Source organism: Ranitomeya variabilis, chromosome 3 (assembly GCF_051348905.1).
Source record: "Ranitomeya variabilis isolate aRanVar5 chromosome 3, aRanVar5.hap1, whole genome shotgun sequence".
NCBI lineage: Eukaryota > Metazoa > Chordata > Amphibia > Anura > Dendrobatidae > Ranitomeya > Ranitomeya variabilis.
In genome coordinates, this window is record NC_135234.1 from 703,547,885 (window position 1) to 703,569,254 (window position 21,370).

At 43.4% G+C, this 21,370-nt stretch overlaps 1 protein-coding gene across 6 annotated transcripts in view; it reads right to left on the bottom strand.

Moving 5' to 3' along the window:
• NBEA (neurobeachin) overlaps window positions 1-21,370 on the bottom strand; it is an 838,139-nt gene that overhangs the window by 87,690 nt on the left and 729,079 nt on the right. For all 6 annotated transcript variants that reach the window (XM_077298228.1, XM_077298226.1, XM_077298223.1 and 3 more), the window contains one exon: window positions 19,202-19,321. In XM_077298228.1, the coding sequence (XP_077154343.1) occupies window positions 19,202-19,321 (120 nt within the window). The remainder of the gene's footprint in view (window positions 1-19,201; window positions 19,322-21,370) is intronic.

Sequence of the window (21,370 nt, forward strand, 5' to 3'; positions counted from 1 at the left end):
ACCCTTTCACTGCCATCAGCTGTACTCCAAATGAGTGTAGCAAACAAAAAAATGGAGCATATAAAAAAAATCACAGAAAAATAATATATAAAATAATTTTTATTCAAATATCACATATAAATTCAATATCTAACAAACAATATACAACAGACATAGAGGAACACCAGATACATATGCTGTTGTAAGTAAATCCTACTTAGCCATCATAGATGGCGGCTCCCACAGCTCTCCCTGCAGCCCCTTCAAATGAGTATACTCTGATATCGATGCAAAAAAGTCAGGCAAATAGACTGCATGCATCTGGCCTCTAATCCCCTGATTTTTCACATATTCATTACAGGAATGAAGACAAATCCCTTAATAATTTAACAGGGTTAATTCAGGGGTAAATCCTCCAAAAGTGATTTGCAAACTTTCATAAATTTCCATGTTGGACAAAATTATATAAAAAAAAGTTACTCCAAAAGGGTAGTGTTAGAATTTAGAATTATAAAAGTAATTCTTAATTAATAAGGGAAATCTATCATCAGGTTTTTCCTTCCCCAACTGAGTGTATAATGTACAGACAGAGAGCCTGATTCCAGAAATGTGTCACTTACTGGGCTGGGCGGAGTTTTGATAGAATCCGTTTTAACTGTTGTAGATAAGCAAAGACCCTTCTACATCTGCCCACACCACTTATTGGCAGCTTCCTGCACACACTGTGAATTGTCAGCAAGCTACCAATAAATGGAATGCAGCTTCGTTGACTTGCGGGTGCTGCGCCCCCTGGTGGCATAAACTCATATGAACTCTAGGGTGGGAATTTTTCTGAATATTTTCTCACGCTAGAGTACATATGAGTTTATGACACCAGGGGGCGCAACACCGCAAGTCAACGAAGCTGCACTCCATTCATTCCCCAGTTATTACAGCCAGGGGTAGCTGCATTAACAGGCTCCTGGTTGTAAAATTATTTAACCCCTTCAGATGGATTTACATCGTGGGACATGACTGTACGGCGGACAGGTATCGGATATTGTTGCTTTTTTATTTTTCCTTTTTTTTTCAGAAGATAGAGGCTCGTCAGTTGGATTGAGAGTACAATAAAGATATTAAAACCCCATGTGTTTATTTCATTAAAATACTTTATTCATAATGTGTGTGTGTTTATTTAACCCTTTATTACTATTGGATTAATAATGGATAGGTGTCTTATTGACATCTCTCCATTATTAACCTGGCTTAATGTAACCTTACATTAGCAAGGTGACATTAACCTCTTATTACCCAATATCCCCACCACTACTCGGGAATGGGAAGAGAGAGGCCAAGTGCCAGAATAGGCGCACCTTACAGATGTGCCTTTTCTGGGGTGGCTGGGGGCAGATGTTTGTAGCCAGGGGGGGCCAATAACCATGGTCCCTCTCTAGGCTATTAATATCTGCCCTCAGTCACTGGCTTTCCCACTCTGGCGGAGAAAATTGCACGGGAGCCCACGCCAGTTTGTGTGTGTCAATGACATATATATATATATATATATATATATATATATATATATATATATACACACACACATATACACACACACCTATTCTATGTGTACACATTTATTCTACCTATTCTATTCTAACCTGTCAGTGTGATTTTACTGCACACCGCACTGAATTACCGGCTTTTCTATAGAACACCGATGCGTATTTCTGGCAAGTCACACGCATGGTCCGTGTGTAATCCGTATTTTTCTAGCCCCCATAGACTTTCATTGGTGGATTTTTGGAGGAATACGCTGACAATCGCAGCATGCTGTGATTTTCTCAGCCCGTAAAATATGCCCGAGAAATTTACGGCTGATGGGAGCTGCCCCATAGAGAAACATTGGTCCGTGTGCAATACGTTGTTTTTGCGCCTCTCGCTCGTCCGTATTCCTCTCTAGTGTGATGCCGGCCTTAGTGACACAGGGAATCAGGGACTCTGCCCCTACATTATGCTGTTATCAGATTAAACAGCAAAAACCTGCTGACTAATTGAGTTAAAAAATTTAAGGCTATGTGCACACATTGCGGTTCGCAGCAGTTTTGCATCAGGTTTACAGTACCATGTAAACCTATGGAAAACCAAATCTGCTGTGCCCATGGTGCGGAAAATACGGCGCGGAAATGCTGCGTTGTATTTTCCGCAGCATATTAATTCTTTGTGCTGATTCCGCAGCGTTTTACACCTGATCCTGTATAGGAATCCGCAGGTGATAAAATGCAAGTGAAATCCGCACAAAAAACGCAGGTGAAATCCGCGGTAAATCTACGGTTAATTTGCAGGTAAAATGCAGGGGATTTTAAGAAATGTATTTTAAAGCATAATTCTATTATTTTTTATTGCTGCAGTGCAGGGGTCTCAAATACAAAGGCAAATGTGGTCCCTGAGGATGTATTTTGTGGCCTGCTGAGCACCAGAGCCCCTTATACCACGTCAATAACTATTGCAGGGCACAGAGGGGGCCGCTGCTGCCAGTGCTTTTTTCAGCTGGATATACAGTATATCTTCGGATGCATATTCAGTTGAGATGCATCATGAGAAGAAACTCACTGGCTTCCTGCACCGCAATAGCTATACAAGCCCCTGGCCAATTTCAAGCCAGCAACTGACGTCAGCATGCCCCATCATGGGTAGGACATGACGTCCACCTGCCCCAGTATTGGAGTAAGAAGTGGATACTGTTTGCATTGTTTATTTTATTTTTTTGTGTGTGTGTGTGTGTGAAAAGCAGCAAGACAGGGGACATTATTACATGATGAGGATCAGGAAGGGGGGACATTATAACATGATGAGGGTCAGGATGGGGGGACATTATTATATGAGGAGGGTCAGGAAGGGGACATTATTATAGGATGAGGCCAGGCTGGAGGACATTATTACAGGATGAGGGCCAGGAAGGGGGGACATTATTACATGATGAGGGTCAGGTTGGGGGAACATTATTACATGATGAGGGCCAGGAAGGGGGGACATTATTACATGATGAGGGTCAGGATGGGGGGACATTATTACATGATGAGGGCTAGGAAGGAGGGACATTATTAAAAGGATGAGAGTCAGGAAGGGGACATTATTATTGGATGAGGCAAGGCAAGGCAACATTATTACAGGATGAGGGCCAGGAAGGGGGGACATTATTACATGATGAGGGCCAGAAAGGGGGGACATTATTACATGATGAGGGTCAGGATGGGGGGACATTATTACATGACGAGGGCCAGGAAGGGGGGACATTATTACATGATGAGGGTCAGGATGGGGGGACATTATTACATGATGAGGGCCAGGAAGGGGGGACATTATTACATGATGAGGGTCAGGATGGGGGGACAGTATTACATGATGAGGGCCAGGAAGGAGGGACATTATTAAAAGGATGAGGGTCAGGGAGGGGACATTATTATTGGATGAGGCAAGGCTGGAGGACATTATTACAGGAAGAGGGCCAGGAAGGGGGGACATTATTACATGATGAGGGTCAGGATGGTGGGACATCTTTTCATGATGAGGGCCAGGAAGGGGGGACATTATAACAGGATGAGAGCCAGGCTGGAGGACATTATTACAGGATGAGGGCCAGGATGGGGGGACATTATTGCAGGATGAGGGCCAGGATGGGGGGACATTATTACAGGATAAGGACCAAGATGAGGGGAATGAGGGACAGGAAGAGAACATTTTATTACAAGATTATTATAGGATGAGGGCCAGGAAGGGGGGGACATTATTACATGATGAGGTCAGGAAGGGGGACACAATTACAGGATGAGGGCCAGGAAAGGGGGAAATTATTACAGGATGAGGACCAGGATGGGGGGACATTATTACATGATGAGGGCCAGGATGGGGGGACATTATTACAGGATGAGGGCCAGGATGGGGGGACATTATTACAGGATGAGGGCCAGGATGGAGGGACATTATTACAGGATGAGGGCCAGGATGGGGGGGACATTATTACAGGATAAGGACCAAGATGAGGGGAACAAAGGCCAGGAAGAGAACATTTTATTACAGGATTATTATAGGATGAGGGCCAGGAAGGGGGGACATTATTACAGGATGAGGGCCATGATGTAGGGACATTGTTACAGAATGAGGGTCAGCATGGGGGGACATTATTACAAGATGAGGGCCAGGATGGAGGACATTATTATAGGATGAGGACCAAGATGGGGGAACGAGGGCCAGGAAGGGAAAATTTTCTTACAGGATGAGGGCCAGGCTGGAGGACATTATTACTGGATGAGGGCCAGGATAGAGGACATTATTACAGGATGAAGGCCAGGCTGGAGGACAGTATTACAGGATGAGGTCAGGACGGGGGTCAATATTATAGGTTGAGGCACAGAAAGGAGGACATTATTCCAGAATGAGGGCCAGGATAGGGGACATTATTACAGGATGGGGGTCATTATTATATGGCTGAGGGACAGGTTGGATGACATTACTACAGGGTGAGGGCTACAACAGAGAACATTATTACAGGAAGGAGGCCAGGACAGGGGACACTATTACAGGATGAGGGTCAAAATACAAGACATAATATTATAGGATGGGGCCAAGAAGAGGGGTAGTATTGTTACAAGATGGGGAACAGGATTACAGGATGCAATCCAGGACAGAGGACATTTTTACAGGATGGGGGACATTATTACAGGATGAGGGCCAGGATGGGGGGACATTGTTACAGGATGAGGGCCAGCATGGGGGGACATTATTACAAGATGAGGGCCAGGATGGAGGGCATTATTATAGGTTGAGGACCAAGATGGGGGAATGAGGACCAGGAAGGGGGATGAGATCCAAGACAGAGGACATGATGGGGAACATTATTACAGGATGGGGGCCAGGAGAGAGGACATTATTACAGGATGGGGGCCAGGACAGGTAACAATACTACTTGGACCAACTTGGGGATAATATTACTAAATGGGGGGCATTATTAGTTGCCATGACAACCTGAGGCTAAGTAATGGCCGACGGTGGCAAGTAAGGCCCTACAAAAAGCAGGATCTAATAAATGAAGCGGCAGTGTAAAACTGACAGATTTAATATCCTGCCACATAGAAGTATTGCAAGATATTAGATCATGCCATCAGGCAGTAAGAGTAAGAAGGTTGTAAAGAAAAAATTGTAAAAATGTTTTAAAAAAGTAAAGTCTATATATAAGTTTAAAAAACAGCAGAAAATATATTTTGCCACTAAAAATACTGTTTTATGCAGCTGCAAAAAAGAAAAGTACACGTTTGGTATGGCCACATCTGGAATGACCCAAGCTATAAAACTGATGAATGATGAACACTGTAAAAAAAAAAAAAAAAATAATAATAATAATAATAATAATAAAACACAAAAAAGCAGCTTTTTCATTAGACTGATGCACAAAACATGAAATAAAAAGTGATTAAAAAGGCATATAGAAAAATGGTAAAATGTCATCTTATCCTGCAAAGTGTGTGGCCGGTCATCCTCAGATTTTTCTTACGTGCAGCCGATTTACCCAGCCGCACAAGATTTAAGAATTATCATTCACTTTGCTAGGAGTGTAAAATGCATTTTTCAAAGCAAAATGCACGAAAGAAAGTTTGGAATACCCTAAAGCTGCAGTAAAACCGCATGTGATCCAAACATGGCTATATCAAAGTTTTGTCAAAGCCAAACACTAGGAAGTGTCACTAACAAATGACATGCCAAAACGAGACAAAAACTGCAGCTTCAAAAGCGTGATTAAAACACAAGTAAAGAAAAAATGCAAGTAACCTAAATTAGCTAATAGGTGTAGAAAATCTGCAAGATCAAACACTCATCATCGTGGGAACATAGACTTAAGGCCATGTTTTTAAATTGGTGAAAAAAAGCTCCAAAAACGCTGAAAAAAATTGATATGTGGAAGATTTGAAAAAAAAAAAAAACCCAAAAAACTGCTTTGATGGAAAAAAAACTAAATTAGGGCAAAAGATTTCAGAAATCATATTTCATTTATTTTGCTGGTACTGTAAAATGCTGCTTTTTTCACTGCAAAAATGCCACATATGAACATTCCTCTACTGTCCTGTGTGTGGCTGTAAGACAACTGGCTGCAGCAGAAGTCTAACTGCCAGCAGTAGGACAAAACAATCACTAAGCTCCGCCCCATTGTTTAATGGGAGGAGCTTCAATCAGCCACCAGCTGAAGATCAAACCGTAATTCTTGATAATTCTGTTTAGACCAGGAGTAAGGTTTATTGCTGAAACATGTAGCTTCTTTTCTCTGTGTTTCCCTTCGTGTCTGAATTTTTCTAACCTTTATGGAGATTTTAAATGTTGGAACAAACCTCAATTTTCAATACCTTCCTGGGACTTCACTATTACTCAGGATCGTTCGTCTTCTTGACTAGTAATTCTTTCTGATTGTTTCAAGATCATCATATAATGCTGCAGACTAACAGTACTCATGTATATTTAATGTTTAATTTAAAGTGTTAACATTGTGTTAACCAATTTCATAAATCAGTAATACATGTGCAAATAACAAACTTTGTAATGTATCTGTTCAGGGAAAATCCGCTTCTTTCTCATCCAGGACTGATCTTTCATTTTTTAAATTCCCAATTTTTGCTTAAAATCTGTCTTCAGTGAAAACAGATTTTTCCGTTACTCAAATAGTAGATGTCAGCTGATACTTATGAGATTCTATGGAGAGGCAAGGAGGAGCTAGAGAGACAGCTCCTCCCTCCTCCTACCGCATTACATTTAGATTATCATTACCAACTGCCATCTCCTATCGGAGTAATGTCAAAACCTGTCTACAGGGAATACAGATTTTACCCATGATTTGAGAATTTTAAGAATGAATCCTGGAGGAGAAAGAAGCAGATTCCTATGATAAGATATATTACAAAGCTTCTTATTTTCGCGTGTACTATTGGTTGATGCAATAAAAATTAAAACAACGGTTACTTTTTAAGTTTGGTGTTCCTTTAAGAAGAAGGGAGGGAACACAGCTAGTAAGAGCTTGAAAAGCTTTTTACCTTAAGGGATAATCAACAGTCATAAAAAAAAAAAAAAAACAATCTGATGCAACTGCCCCCACCCCACAACATAAGAATGGACATTGGGGTATAGGAGGACAAATAGCCAGGAATATATCAGATTGCCGGCAGATACTGATAGATCAGGTGGAATCGTCCTGCAGAAATTCAATGTAACAATAGCAACAATATAAAATACATCTGCCAAGAAAGCCCCTATTGGGATCTCATAAGACCCCTCTGTAGCCGGCATTTAATGTCTGGCAGGTTGATGCACATAAAATATTCATGGTGTTTATCTATTGTGTAGGCAAAATGGTTTAACAGGTTTTTGTAAGCAAGAAAATCCCCCCCATATTTAACAGGAAGAGTAAACGCTATTAGACGTCAGGCGTAAATCACACACGGAGACGATATAAATACAATGACAAACGATGAAAATGAATGTTTGCTTTTTATCACGGCTAACAATAAGCGCGGATGACTTGCAAACAGAGCAATAACGGGGATTCTCCATCAGATTCTCCGTGCCGTGAGCACGCTGGAATAATCTAATGTGCGTCGCGGCATAATATCCCCAGGCAGGCGAGGTAAAAGCTGAGGCTGGAGAGAGAACCTACATTCTAAATGGATCTTGTCATTAATGCTTTATTAATTGCCCCGGGCAGTGGGAGCTCGGCGCTGGGTGAGCCGCTGCAATATGACACTTTAAGGTCAAATCTAATTCCTGCTGTGTTTTATGGACTAGACCAAATATCGAGTTAGCAGCAGGAAAGCTACATTTATTGGGTTTTTTTTTCAGCATCAGTCACACAAACATTTGATCTAAATTAAAGCAGAATTTTTAATAGAAGTCGAAAACCTTTAGCACTCGACATCAAACAAACATCAATTGTTTTAAACAGCTACAATAATTCTTGCCGAATTTCAAGACAGCCCTCCAAATTATTCATTGTACAGATGTTCACCGCGATAACAACTTCCTGACCAATCATTTAATGGGGATAGAAGAAAGGCCGCGTTATAGGGGCTGCCAATGACATGCCAACAGATTTACGGTATGTGCGCAAATGGCCGAACATGATGACATTCTGGAGCCGCTCGGATGTTTGTTTGACTGTCTGAACCAGTGAAATGGCCGTAATAAAGGGGTATTCTCATCTTGTGTTCCACAGGAAGCCGGAGGCGGTGCGCTCCTGACCAACCGTACAAGCCAGCGGCATTGTGGCCCGAACTGTGCACTCTCCAATGGTGCAAGTAGAAGCAGCTTTGTCTTGCGGTCCAGCAGATTTCAAAGCAGCACTTACAGGCTCTACAGCAAAGAGCTTGTAAGCGTGGCACTCCTGACTGACCGTACAAGCCAGCGGCATTGTGGCCCGAACTGTGCACTCTCCAATGGTGCAAGTAGAAGCAGCTTTGTCTCGAGGTCCAGCAGATTTCAGAGCACTTACAGGCTCTACAGCAAAGAGCTTGTAAGCGTGGCACCCGACTGACCGTACAAGCCAGTGGCATTGTGGCCTGAACTGTGCACTCTCCAATGGTGCAAGTAGAAGCAGCTTTGTCTCGCGGTCCAGCAGATTTCAGAGCAGCACTTACAGGCTCTACAGCAAAGAGCTTGTAAGCGTGGCACCCCTGACTGACCGTACAAGCCAGCGGCATTGTGGCCCAAATTGTGCACTCTCCAATGGTGCAAGTAGAAGCAGTTTTGTCTAGTGGTTCAGCAGAATTCAGAGCAGCCGTTGCCAGATTTTTGATATCTCATCTGACAGCAGCATAATGTAGAGAAAGAGACCCTGATTACAGTGATGTATCACTTACTTTACTGGGTGCAGCAGTTACAATACAATCAGTTTTTAGATGTAGCATGTAGCAGAGCTCAGAAAGCTGCCTACGCCCACACCACAGCTTTCTATGCACATTGTCTACTGACAGTGAGCTGCTAATTAGTGCTAGGGGCGTGGTTGGACCAGAATTCAGGTGGGCACCAGTCTGGCAGTGATGATCTCCTGCTGATAACATACTCATTGAATTGAAACAGCAGCACACAGTCTAATAAGAGACACATCGCTGAAATCAGTGTCTTAGGCTAGGTTCACATTGCGTTAGGGCAATCCGTTTAGCGCTAGCGCTAGTGGATTGCGCTAACGCAATGTTTATTTAGGGGCCGTGTTTGGGGTCGCGTTAACGTCCCCACTCTCGCAGATCCCCGATCTGCGAGAGCGGGGAACGGACCTCGGGCGCGCCGCGGACGCTGCAAGCAGCGTCCGAGGCGCGTCACAGAAGAACGGCACATCACTAGCGCGAGCCGAAAAAGGCACGCGCTAGTGATGCGCTGCAGGAGAAATTTACATTGCTGTCAATGGGCACGCTAACGGACCCGTTGCACGGCGTTAATTGCGACATTTTCGCCGTGCAACGCTGTCCGTTAGCGTGCACACATTAACGCAATGTGAACCTAGCCTTAGCCACATTACAAAGCAAAAACCTTCAGAAAGATTTCCTTTAAACTGCTGTGGAAAAATAAAAGCTGCTTTGTGATCTTTGTTTTAGGCAAACATTTTTTCTGTTACTTTTGCTAAATGAAGGAATTTCCCAAACTGTACTCAACAGTTCCCATTCCCATCTCAGCTAATCGGGAGTTACAGAGTCGGCATAGCTTACTGTGCGTACCTTATTCAGTAACTTTACATTTACTTCTAATTGAGTCACAGAAACAGTTGTAGAGATCAGATTGAAGAATCCATTTTGTCTTCCTATTCAGAAACGTCTGGCTCATATGAGCAAACTTGAGCAAGGTAGACATTTCCTTTTATGGACGCATTCCTTCTTGTTATTGTGACCTTTAACCTACATTCCAGAAGTTGAACGTTATCAGTAGAATAGATACTCTTTTGTTAGAGAATATGAGCACTTGTACGCATGTCTGTAAATGCTTATCTCATTCCTATATAAACAGGAGGGGTGAGCCCACTGAGTCAGAGGCGAGCTCCTGGGCGATCCCTGCATATGATCACACAACTCTTGTGCTGCGTGTCATTACTTGGATTCCTATATTAGTAAGCCGGGGACTGATAAGGACTCAACATTTCCTGGCGCTCGAACAGGGACCCGAGGTGAGAGTATTTACTCAAGATTTACCTGCGGATACGGACAACGGAGATCTGGGATAATGGACGGCAAATGAAAAAAACCTGGCCAGGTAAGAGACATTATTAGTTCTCTTTTATCTGCCCTGTATTATCCGAAAGATCTCTATGAGCCGTGTCATGCTGGGTTAGTCTAGTAGTGAGTGGATACCTATAGAACTCGGGTTACCATATTGTATAGATTTATGAGTCTAGTCCCTGGCAGTGTGTGAACAGTGTGTGAACAGTGTGTGAGCAGTGTGAAGGTTGTGACATGTTGTGAAAGAAGAATAGAAGTACGTAGAACAATAAGCCACGATTGTTAGAACAAGGTTATTGGTGAAGTCAGCCTAACTGGGTTATGAGGTAGCGTCCTTCTGGGAGACCTCCGCCCATGCTTGACTCTCCTATAGAACTTGTTTCTACATTCCCTGGATAAGGTGTGATAGAATGAGCCCAGGACGCGGTTTTCATGAGCCTGGGACAAGTATGGTAACTGACACAGAAAGTTTTGTGATCTGTATGGTGTTGCTGGGTCTGTGTGCATAATAGCACTTAAGTACGTCCTGCATATTAGAAGAAACGGAGCAGACAAGCCCTTCAATATTTTAGCTCCCTAGGAGAGAAGGCAACGAGACGCCACCAACAGAGGAAGTGGTTGTCCAAACGTCACCTGGGGTAGAAATAGCAAATATTGAAAGGATATTTTAGCTCCCTAGGAGAGAAGGCAACGAGACATCACCACAGTGATTGTCCAAACGTCACCTGGGGTAGAAATAGCTAAAATGAGAAATAAACAGACCAAAACTGTCTTAGGACAAGTGGAAGCAGCAGATATCATACAGGAAAGATGTGGAAAGGCAGTCAGAAAGCAGATTAGAAGGGTAAGAGGAAAATTGGGAATTTCAGAAGCACTTATGTTCAGTACAGAATGGGAAAGACTGAGTAAAGAACGAGGTGGAATTATTAAAGACAATGGGTGGGAAGAAATCATACACTGTATGATAGAGGTCTCAAAAACAGCTAAAGAGGAGAATTGGAAGTATGATCCAGACACTTCCAAATGGATCATGGGAAAGGGAAAAAGTTGTGATATAATCCCACCACCTTACCTAGATCCAAAAGCCCAATCATTTGTACCATCTGGAAGAGCAGAAGGAGGAAAACAGAGGGAAAGGGGATCAACAGGTGTGATTATGCAGAAATTTGGGCAAAGTATTGAAGAATATAGTCAAGAACTAGAAAATAGCTTTAGGGATGAAGGATTGGATTTGACTGATGCTTCAGTAAGGAGACTTTTTTACAAAACAATTAATAGAGGGGCTAGATCCGAAAATCAGAGAAAAATTTAAATCCTCTACTCCAGATTGGAGAACAATTGAACAACCAAATATTGTGAAACAACGATGTTTAGGAATAGCCATGGATATGAGAGAGAATCGTAAGCCTGTTAGAATAGCACAAGCTAATACAGGAGGAAGAGTGAGACACAATTTTCCTTGCCACTACTGTAAGAAGCCAGGACATTTTCAGAGAGAATGCAGGAAGAAGTTGGCAGATATAAAGTCAGGCAAATTTGTTCCCAGAAATAACCCTCTCCAAACGGCCAATCAGCAGAAATCTACCATCATAGATGGTCCCATATCAGATTCAGATTGACTCGATGTGTTACAAACTTCCCTACCAGCTAGAATGTGGGGGGGAGAGAGATTCCATTTTTGATAGATACAGGTGCAACTTCCTCAATTTTGAATCAAGATTTTCTTCCAAATCCGGAAGATATTTCAGAACAAACAACTTTTGCTGAGGGTTATGATGGGGTAATTCGAACACTGCCATATACTGTGCCCCTAGAGGTCTCATTAGGACCTAAATGTTTTGCATCCAGATTTTTGTATGCCAGAGGTGCCCCAACATGTCTGTTAGGAACTGATGTACTAAAGAAATTAGAAGCTAACATCAATTTTAGGGAAGATGGCACAGTTATGTTGACTATCCCTGATGATGCAGAAACATTAGAACAATATGTCAGAATTCAGGCTTTTGAGGATTATGCTGAAGAAAAAGAGTACACCACAGATCTAGATCTCTCAATGGTCCCAGAAACACTGTGGGCACAGGGTGACACTGATGTGGGATTATTGCATATCTCTCCTGTAAAACTATCTGTGCAACCAGGAACTGTTCTCCCACAGCTCAGACAATACCCTGTGAGTGCCCAGCAGGAATTAGCAATTACAAAACAGATAGAGGGATATAGAGAGAAAGGAGTTTTGGTAGAGATACAATCACCTGCTAACACTCCTCTGTATCCAGTCAAGAAGAGAACTCTTGATAAGGGTTCTATGCCCAAATATCGTATGGTACATGATCTAAGAGAAATAAACAAAGTTCTAGATCCAATCACCCCAGTTGTACCCAATCCTCATACGTTACTATCACAGATACCAGCCAGTTCTCAAGTGTTTACTGTAATAGATCTTTCAAATGCATTTTTCTCGGTTCCTTTACACCAAGATAGTTGGCATTTGTTTGCATTTACATTTAAGGGCAAACAGTTGGCGTGGACACGCCTTCCACAGGGAATGATACACTCCCCTACTCTTTATTCAAATGCCCTACAAACAGTTCTTCAAAGGTTTGAACCTGAATCACAGGTAGTAATTTTGCAGTATGTGGATGACCTACTACTTTGCTGCCCAGATCTAGAAACAGCAGAAAGGTCCACTGTGAGTTTACTATGTTTTCTAGGAAAAGAAGGGTGTAAAGTGAATAGACAAAAGCTACAAGTTTGTCAGATCAAAGTGGTCTTTCTAGGTCATTGCATTTCTCAAGGTAAAAAGCATCTTACACCTCAAAGAACTGAAGCAATAAGACAGATGAATGAGCCTAGAAATCATAAACAGCTACGAGCATTTTTAGGAATAGTGTCTCATTGTAGACAATGGATTATACATGCCAGTCAACTAATGCAACCACTGTATGACTGTGTAAAAAGTGAACCTTATTTGTTGACAAAAGAAGGTCAGATTTCGTTCCAACAATTAAAAGATGCCCTTGTTTCAGCTCCAGCGTTAGGGCTACCAGACTATCACATTTGCTAGGCTTCAGACTCTTAATTTAGCAACACTGCTACCTCTCGAGTCTGAAGGGGGGAATAAGGACACTGATCCACACGCAAATTTTTTCCCTACAGACACACATGATTGTACAGAGCTCATTTTACAAGAAACGGTAGGCTTACCCAATGTATCCGAAACACCACTTCAAAATCCAGATTTAGAGCTGTTTATAGACGGTAGTAGGTTTGCAGATGACACAGGTAATTTCCATACAGGGTATGCAGTTGTGTCAGAATCTGAAACTCTCAAAGCAGAACCTCTTCCACCGAAACAGTCTGCACAAGAAGCAGAACTAACAGCATTGATTGAAGCGCTAAAAATAGCTGAGAATCAGACAGCTAATATATACACTGATTCTAGGTATGCACATGGTATTGTGTTTGATTTTGGAGTAATCTGGAGAGCTAGAGGTTACATGACAGCGTCAGGACAACCTGTAAAACATGCTTCTCTGATCAAACAGATCTTAGAGGCTGCACAAGAAACAAAAGAAGTAGCAGTAATTAAGGTAGCTGCACATGTGAGACTCGACACTAGGGAATCTAGGGGAAATGATAGGGCTGATAAAGCAGCCAAGGCAGCAGCGGTCAAACCCTTACAGCAGGTTCATACTGTAAACCCCACAGAAAATACTGAAGATAGACTGAGACAAGCACAGGAAGATGCAGGAGAAGAGGAGAGGGACAGGTGGAAAAAGGAAGGGGCAGAAGAACAAGCAGGAATTTGGAAGAAAGATGGACTAATATGTCTACCTAGAGCCTGGTATCCGATTGTAGTTGGTGGACTGCACCACCCTACTCATGTGTCTGCAAATGCAATGACACTACTGGCAAAGCAAGTCTGGTTGGCTCCAGGTTTTGGCAACTACGCAAGAGACTATTGTGCAACATGCGCTATATGCCTGGCACATAATCCCGGACAGACAACAAAGACCCCTATGAAGCACCACGTCCGACCTCTCTATCCGTTTCAGCGATTACAAATAGACTTTATCCAGCTGCCAAAAAGTAATGGGTATGAGTATGTGTTGGTGTGTGTGGACATGTTCTCAGGGTGGCCAGAGGCCTATCCAGTTCGGAAGGCTTCAGCTAAAAACACTGCTGTAAAGCTAGTTGCCGAACTGATACCCCGTTACGGTCTCCCTGGAGTGATCGAGTCAGATAGGGGTACTCATTTCACTGGAGAAATATTTCAAAATGTACTGAAAATGTTGGGTGTTGAAAGTCAGTTACACACTCCGTACCATCCTCAAAGTTCCGGTAAGGTGGAACGCATGAATGGAACTTTAAAATTAAAAATACAGAAAGCCATGGCTGAAACAGGAAAGCCTTGGACAGAATGCCTTCCACTGGCCTTTTACTCAATACGCAATACCCCAAGGGGTAAGACTAAACTGTCTCCATATGAAATTTTGTTTGGCAGGACTGCCAATTTAGGATGTTATTTTCCACAACAACTTGTGTTAAATATTGAATCATTGACTTCTTATGTGCAAAATCTTCAGAAACAATTAACTAAGGTGCATGCACAAGTTTTTGCTTCCCTTCCAGATCCTGACAACACTGAAGGGAGTCACAAGTTGGAACCAGGTGATCAAGTCTATGTAAAAAGACACACCAGAAAGGCTCTTGAACCAAGATTTGACGGACCCTTCCAAGTCCTGTTAACAACACCTACATCAGTCAAGCTTGAAGGAAAGGCATCATGGATACATGCAAGCCATTGCAAAAGAGCAGTATAAAACTCATAACATTGATGTTAATAGTATTAACCTCAACGGAGGCATGGGATAGACTAAATTCTTTAACCCCTTTGAATAATAGATTCGTGCAACATCATAGAAAATTAGTACATGACATTTAAATTAAAGGACGTACAACGACTCAGAGATCAGTATGATAAAGACAATGACCAGAATAAGGATAGCTGGTGGTCTGATACTTTCTCTTTTCTCAACCCAGCCAACTGGTTCAGAGGGATTGGTGGGTGGGTTGCTGGGATCATGCAGAGCATAATACATATAGTTATGATTATTGTAGTCATATACGTACTATTTCAGATTGTGCTCAAGAGTATCTCAGTATGCACAGATAAATTTTGTGTAATAGATGCAAGAGTATAAATTTTCTTCTTTATTCTTATGTTATCCTCTAGTGATTCTAATTAATATTACCGTACTAATTTTTGTTTTTATATTTTAGTATACTTATTGCAGAACAAAGAAAAGGTTGTGAGAGTTAAACGGAAGAATTGATAGTAGATTTGATTTTCTTATTAATAATATAAGTGTGTACATGTGTAATACCAAAAATAAAGGCTTTGTCTTTGGCCCTGTGGTAATCTAAAATATGGATATGTTAAAGGGGGATTTGTGATAGATTATAAAAGGAATATGTCAAAGGGGGAATTGTAGAGATCAGATTGAAGAATCCATTTTGTCTTCCTATTCAGAAACGTCTGGCTCATATGAGCAAACTTGAGCAAGGTAGACATTTCCTTTTATGGACGCATTCCTTCTTGTTATTGTGACCTTTAACCTACATTCCAGAAGTTGAACGTTATCAGTAGAATAGATACTCTTTTGTTAGAGAATATGAGCACTTGTACGCATGTCTGTAAATGCTTATCTCATTCCTATATAAACAGGAGGGGTGAGCCCACTGAGTCAGAGGCGAGCTCCTGGGCGATCCCTGCATATGATCACACAACTCTTGTGCTGCGTGTCATTACTTGGATTCCTATATTAGTAAGCCGGGGACTGATAAGGACTCAACACAGTGAAGCACAGCCCGGTCTGCTGTAGCCATAATCCCCGCCACATATATACAGGTATCTCTGCTACAAATGGCCAAGATGGAAATACCCCTTTAAATCCAGGGCTCCATGTGGCAGCACTATAAAATTGCATGTGCACAATTATAAATACTATAAAATAATCATTTACATTATACATGGGATTTTGTGGTGCGTTCTCACAAGACCCAGCATGCAAAGAAACACCATGGGGTGTGTCCCTACATACAGGTGATTCTCACTAAGTTAGAATATCATCAAAAATTTATTTCAGTTCTTCAATACAAAAAGTGAAACTCATATATTATATAGAATCATTACAAACAGAGTGATCTATTTCAAGTGTTTATTTCTGTTAATGTTGATGATTATGGCTTACAGCCAATGAAAACCCACAAGTCATTATCCCAGTAAAATAGAATACCGTATATACTATAAGCCGAGATTTTCAGCCCATTTTTTTAGGCTGAAAGTGCCCCTTTCGGCTTATACTTGAGTCATTGTCCCAGGGGGTCGGCGGGGGGAGGGGTAGCGGCAGAAGTGGCGACTGTCACATCATACTCACTCCCTCCTGACGTTGTCTCTGCACTTCCCCGCTTCTCTGTCGTCCCAAAGCCGCCAGCTCCTTCCAGTGCTGAGCGGTCACATGGTACCGCTCATTAAAGTAATGAATATGGACGCAACTCCACTCCCATAGGGGTTGTGATGCAGTGACTCCTGTAACAGGTAGGGGGCGCTGCATGGTCTCTCCAGTATACGCACGGAGGCATATTGAGGCCATGGGTATGCATGGATGTGGTAGTGAGACAGTGTCCGGCATTGTGGTTAATGGGAGGTATGTGTCACAGGGATGGATGCTCCCTGAGATGCAACCCGGAGTATCTTGTCTTTAGAGCACGTAAGCACTGAAGATGTCATTTAGTGCACCTGCGTCCGGGTTGCGGGTAGCTATGAGAGATGGGAGGGTCTGGCTACCCATATACCTCACCACTGGGTGAGGGCACTCACTGTACCTTTTTCCCTGCAGAAGTATGAGGACCTGTAGTGATGTCATGATCACGTGATCAGCCCATGTGATATACCTCACCTATGGGGTGTGGTTACAAGGTACATAATGTGACCAGGGTATGGGTCACATGGGCCCTGTGTATGTTCCTGTGTTGGAAGACCTGGGAGGAGGCTTCCTGGAAAGCACATGCTGGTGTTGGGAGGTCCTGGGAGCAGGACCGGATCCCGGAGCAGCGTGGGAGGTCCTGGGAGTAGGACCGGATCCCTGAGCAGCGCACAGTGGAACTTGGGGAAGCTACCGTCCTCCGGTGGGTCTGGACTAACTAATGTGTGCCACCCAGGCAAGTTGGTGATCCCCGTGGGCAGCTTTCCCAGTGGACTGACAAGGAGTCAGCAGGTAATACCAGACTGTGTGTTTGGCTCCAGAGCGAGCCTGAATATTTTACTCGACCAAGAGTGTATGGTCACAGTCCTGATGGAACAGAGTCATGCTGTGAATATTGTAACTTTGTTTTGCCGTGCTATGAAGATTGTTGTTTTGTATTTTCTGCCACTGGGGTTATGGAGTAATAAACCCAGTTGAACTTTTGAAGAAAACGCCTTGCTGTGTGTTATATCGCTGCCAAGCGAGTATTCCCCAACCCGTAAGTAAGTGCAATCTTACAGGGTGGAGTGCATATTCATTATTTTAATGAGCGGTAACATGTGACCGCTCAGCACTGGAAGGAGCTGCCGGCCCCGAGATGACGGAGAAGCAGGGAAGTGCAGAGACCACGCCAGGAGGGTGAGTATGACGGGGGGAGGGTGAGCCATGCGATATTCACCTGTCCCTGTTCCACTGCCGGGCTGTGTCTTCTGTGTCCTCTGGCTGTGACGTTCAGGTCAGAGGGTGCGATGATGTGTTTAGTGAGCGCCTTCTGCCTGAACAGTCACTGCAGAGACCCGGAAGACACAGCGACGCGCAGTGGTGGAACGGGGACAGGTGAATATCGCAAGTGCTGGGGGAGCCTGAGCCAGCGGCGACTCCTGCACCTGGCCTCCATAGCGCGCCGGTGACCCCACCTGCTCATGACACCAGCACCTGGCCCCCAGCGACAAAAGGTGAGCATGTCATTTTTTTTTTTTTATCGCAGCAGCATATGAGGCATATTATTCTATGGAGCATCTTATGGGGCCATTAACCTTTGTGCAGCATTATATGGGGCATATTTTTGTATGGAGCATCTTATGGGGCCCATCATGAACTGTATCCAGCATTATATGGGGCTCCTGATTCAATATAGATATTCAAAAACACTTAACCTACTGATGTCTCAATTAATTTTACTTTTATTGGTATCTATTTTTATTTTTGAAATTTACCAGTAGCTGCTGCATTTCCCCACCTAGGCTTATACTCGAGTCAATAAGTTTTCCAGGTTTTTGTAGCAAAATTAGGGACCTCGGCTTATACTCGGGTCAGCTTATACTTGAGTGTATACGGTAATTAACAAAAAAACATCTGCAAAGGCTTCCTAAGCGTTTAAAAAGGTCTCTTAGTCTGTTTCAGTAGGTTCCACAATCATGGGGAAGACTTCTGACTTGACAGAGGTCCATAAGGCAGTCATTGACGCACTCCACAAGGAGGGTAAGCCACAAAAGGTCATTGCTAAAGAAGCTGGCTGTTTAGAGTGATGTATCCAAGCATATTAATAGAGAGTTGGGTGGAAGGAAAAAGTGTGGTAGAAAAAGGTGCACAAGCAACCGGATAACCGCGTTCTTGTATTGAAGAACTGAAATAAATTAACTTTTTGATGATATTCTAATTTAGTGAGAAGCACTTATAAATTATGCCACTTTGTCGGCTCACACAGCCACATGGATGGCCCTCGTAGTCAGTGACATCTTGTTCTGGTGTTCAGTGGGTGTCACGGAGGTCAGAGCCCCGGCAATCAGAAACAACAGGGTGAGATCACCGGGACCCTTGGCAAATAGACGCCCCGATCAGTGGATCACCTCTCTGGAAATACCCCTTTGTCAATACTATACAGTAGAAACTAACGCATGCGATTATATTATCTGCTGCACATACGGCTTTTTTTTACCTTTTTGTCAGTAACTGATACCACGCTGATTTGCTGCTTACCTTTACGTCGGATGTGTCTCTTTGGCAGTTCCTCCATGATCTTGCCACGGCAGAGAAAGTTCGGTCTGGGTGATCAAACTTGCTTTCGTTCACATTAAGAAAAAATGTAGTGAAAGGTTCCTTTAAAAAGACAAAAAAAGAATACAAATGAAATGGGCTTTTATAGCTGACCACACATAGTAGCTCGGCTGACAGCTCTCTCCAGACTCCCCTACACAAAGGGACGCTCCTATGCGCCCTATTAGAATTATCTGGCATCGGCTAGTCTACCCTGATATAAGCGGTCAGCGAACAGTCTGGAGGGCCCATAAACACATGATGGTGGTCTGATCCCGCTTATTCGTGATTGACAGCAGTGGCTTTCCTGGAGTGGGCACTAACTGCAGAGAAAGCTCAGGCAAGTCAGCGCTATCAATCACCAGGGGGAGAGGCGGGGCATGCAGAACCAGTGGGCGAATAGTGCGCTGAGTCACTTGGCCACACCCAGGGTGCATGGAGCCACGTGGCCACACCCAGGGTGCACGGAGCCACTTGGCCACACCCAGGGTGCACCGAGCCACTTGGCCACACCCAGGGTGCACCAAGCCACTTGACCACACCCAGGGTGCACCGAGCCACTTGGCCACACCCAGGTTGCACCGAGCCACTTGGCCACACCCAGGAGGCCCCGAGCCACTTGGCCACACCCAGGGTGCACCGAGCTACTTGGCCACACCCAGGGTGCACCGAGCCACTTGGCCACACCCAGGATGCCCCGAGCCACTTGGCCACACCCAGGGTGCACCGAGCCACTTGGCCACACCCAGGGTGCACCGAGCCACTTGGCCACACCCAGGGTGCAACGAGCCACTTGGCCACACCCAGGGTGCAACAAGCCACTTGGCCACACCCAGGATACAATGAGCCACTTGGCCACACCCAGGCTACAATGAGCCACTTGGCCACACCCAGGGTACAATGAGCAACTTGGCCACACCCAAGGTGCAACAAGCCACTTGGCCACACCCAGGGGGCGCCGAGTACCCTTATTAGCATAATTTGCTAAACTTCAGTTTCTGCAGAACACAAAAAGTGATTAAAATACTAAAGTTGCGATTTTGAAAGGGCCCATGTGACCTACAAGGCTACGGGCCTTACATCAGACTTCCTTTAATTTTATACCATTAAGTTACAATAGTCGGCACAGAACAAAATAATAGAATTTTGAACAAAAGAATAGAATTTAGAATTTTAGGTTGGCACATCAAACAGTTCAGTAAATTATTACAAGAAAGTATCCATCTAAAAACCTCCAGCGCTGACGGATGAGCACAATAAGTGTCCCGCTAATTAATTGTCCCATATGGAAGTGATTACACAGAACAAAGAGGAGAAGTCTTCTGCATGGTTTCTATACAGAGCACTGAATTTCCACAGTATAGAAACCTGCAAATTGCACCACAGCTTGGAGCTCCCACAGCTGGGGGTAGATTATACCAGCATGCTGCCAGAATTATCTGCTTACAAGGTTTTAAATAATAAATCATATTTACTCAAACATGCACAGTAGGCAAGAGTGAAATAATAATTTACATTAGACTGGCATACACTTGCAATTAAATTAAATTGGGGGTAGGGTCTGGAAATAAAGGAGTGAAGAAAACATCCCCGAGTGGAGGAGACCGAGTGCAGTAATGTCACACACTGTCACTTTCTGCTCTGTCTGCTCGGTAGGTGACAGTATGACCAGAGCAGCTGATCCCCAATCCGTTTTGGGTGGAGTGAGAAAAAAAAAAAGTGTCATCTCCAAAACAAAATTATTATGTATTTAATACCACATAGCTCACTTTTTAACCCCTTCCTGACCTGGCGATTTTCTGATACGTTTTCTTTCCTCTTCTTCTTCCAAGAGCCATAACCGGCTTTACTTTCCCTTTGAAATAACCGTACGAGGGATTGGTTTTTTTTGCAGAACGAATTGTACTTTTGAATGACTCCATTATTGTTTATCATGGGATGTACTAGGTAGTGGGAAATAGATTCCAAGCGAGGCAAAATTGTGACTAAAGTGAAATTCCACAATTTTTCTCTCATTTATTTACCATGTTCACAATATTCTCTAGGTCAGTACAATTACAGAGATGTTAAACATGTAAAAAAAATAAAAATTCTGTGGCTAGAAAAAAAAAA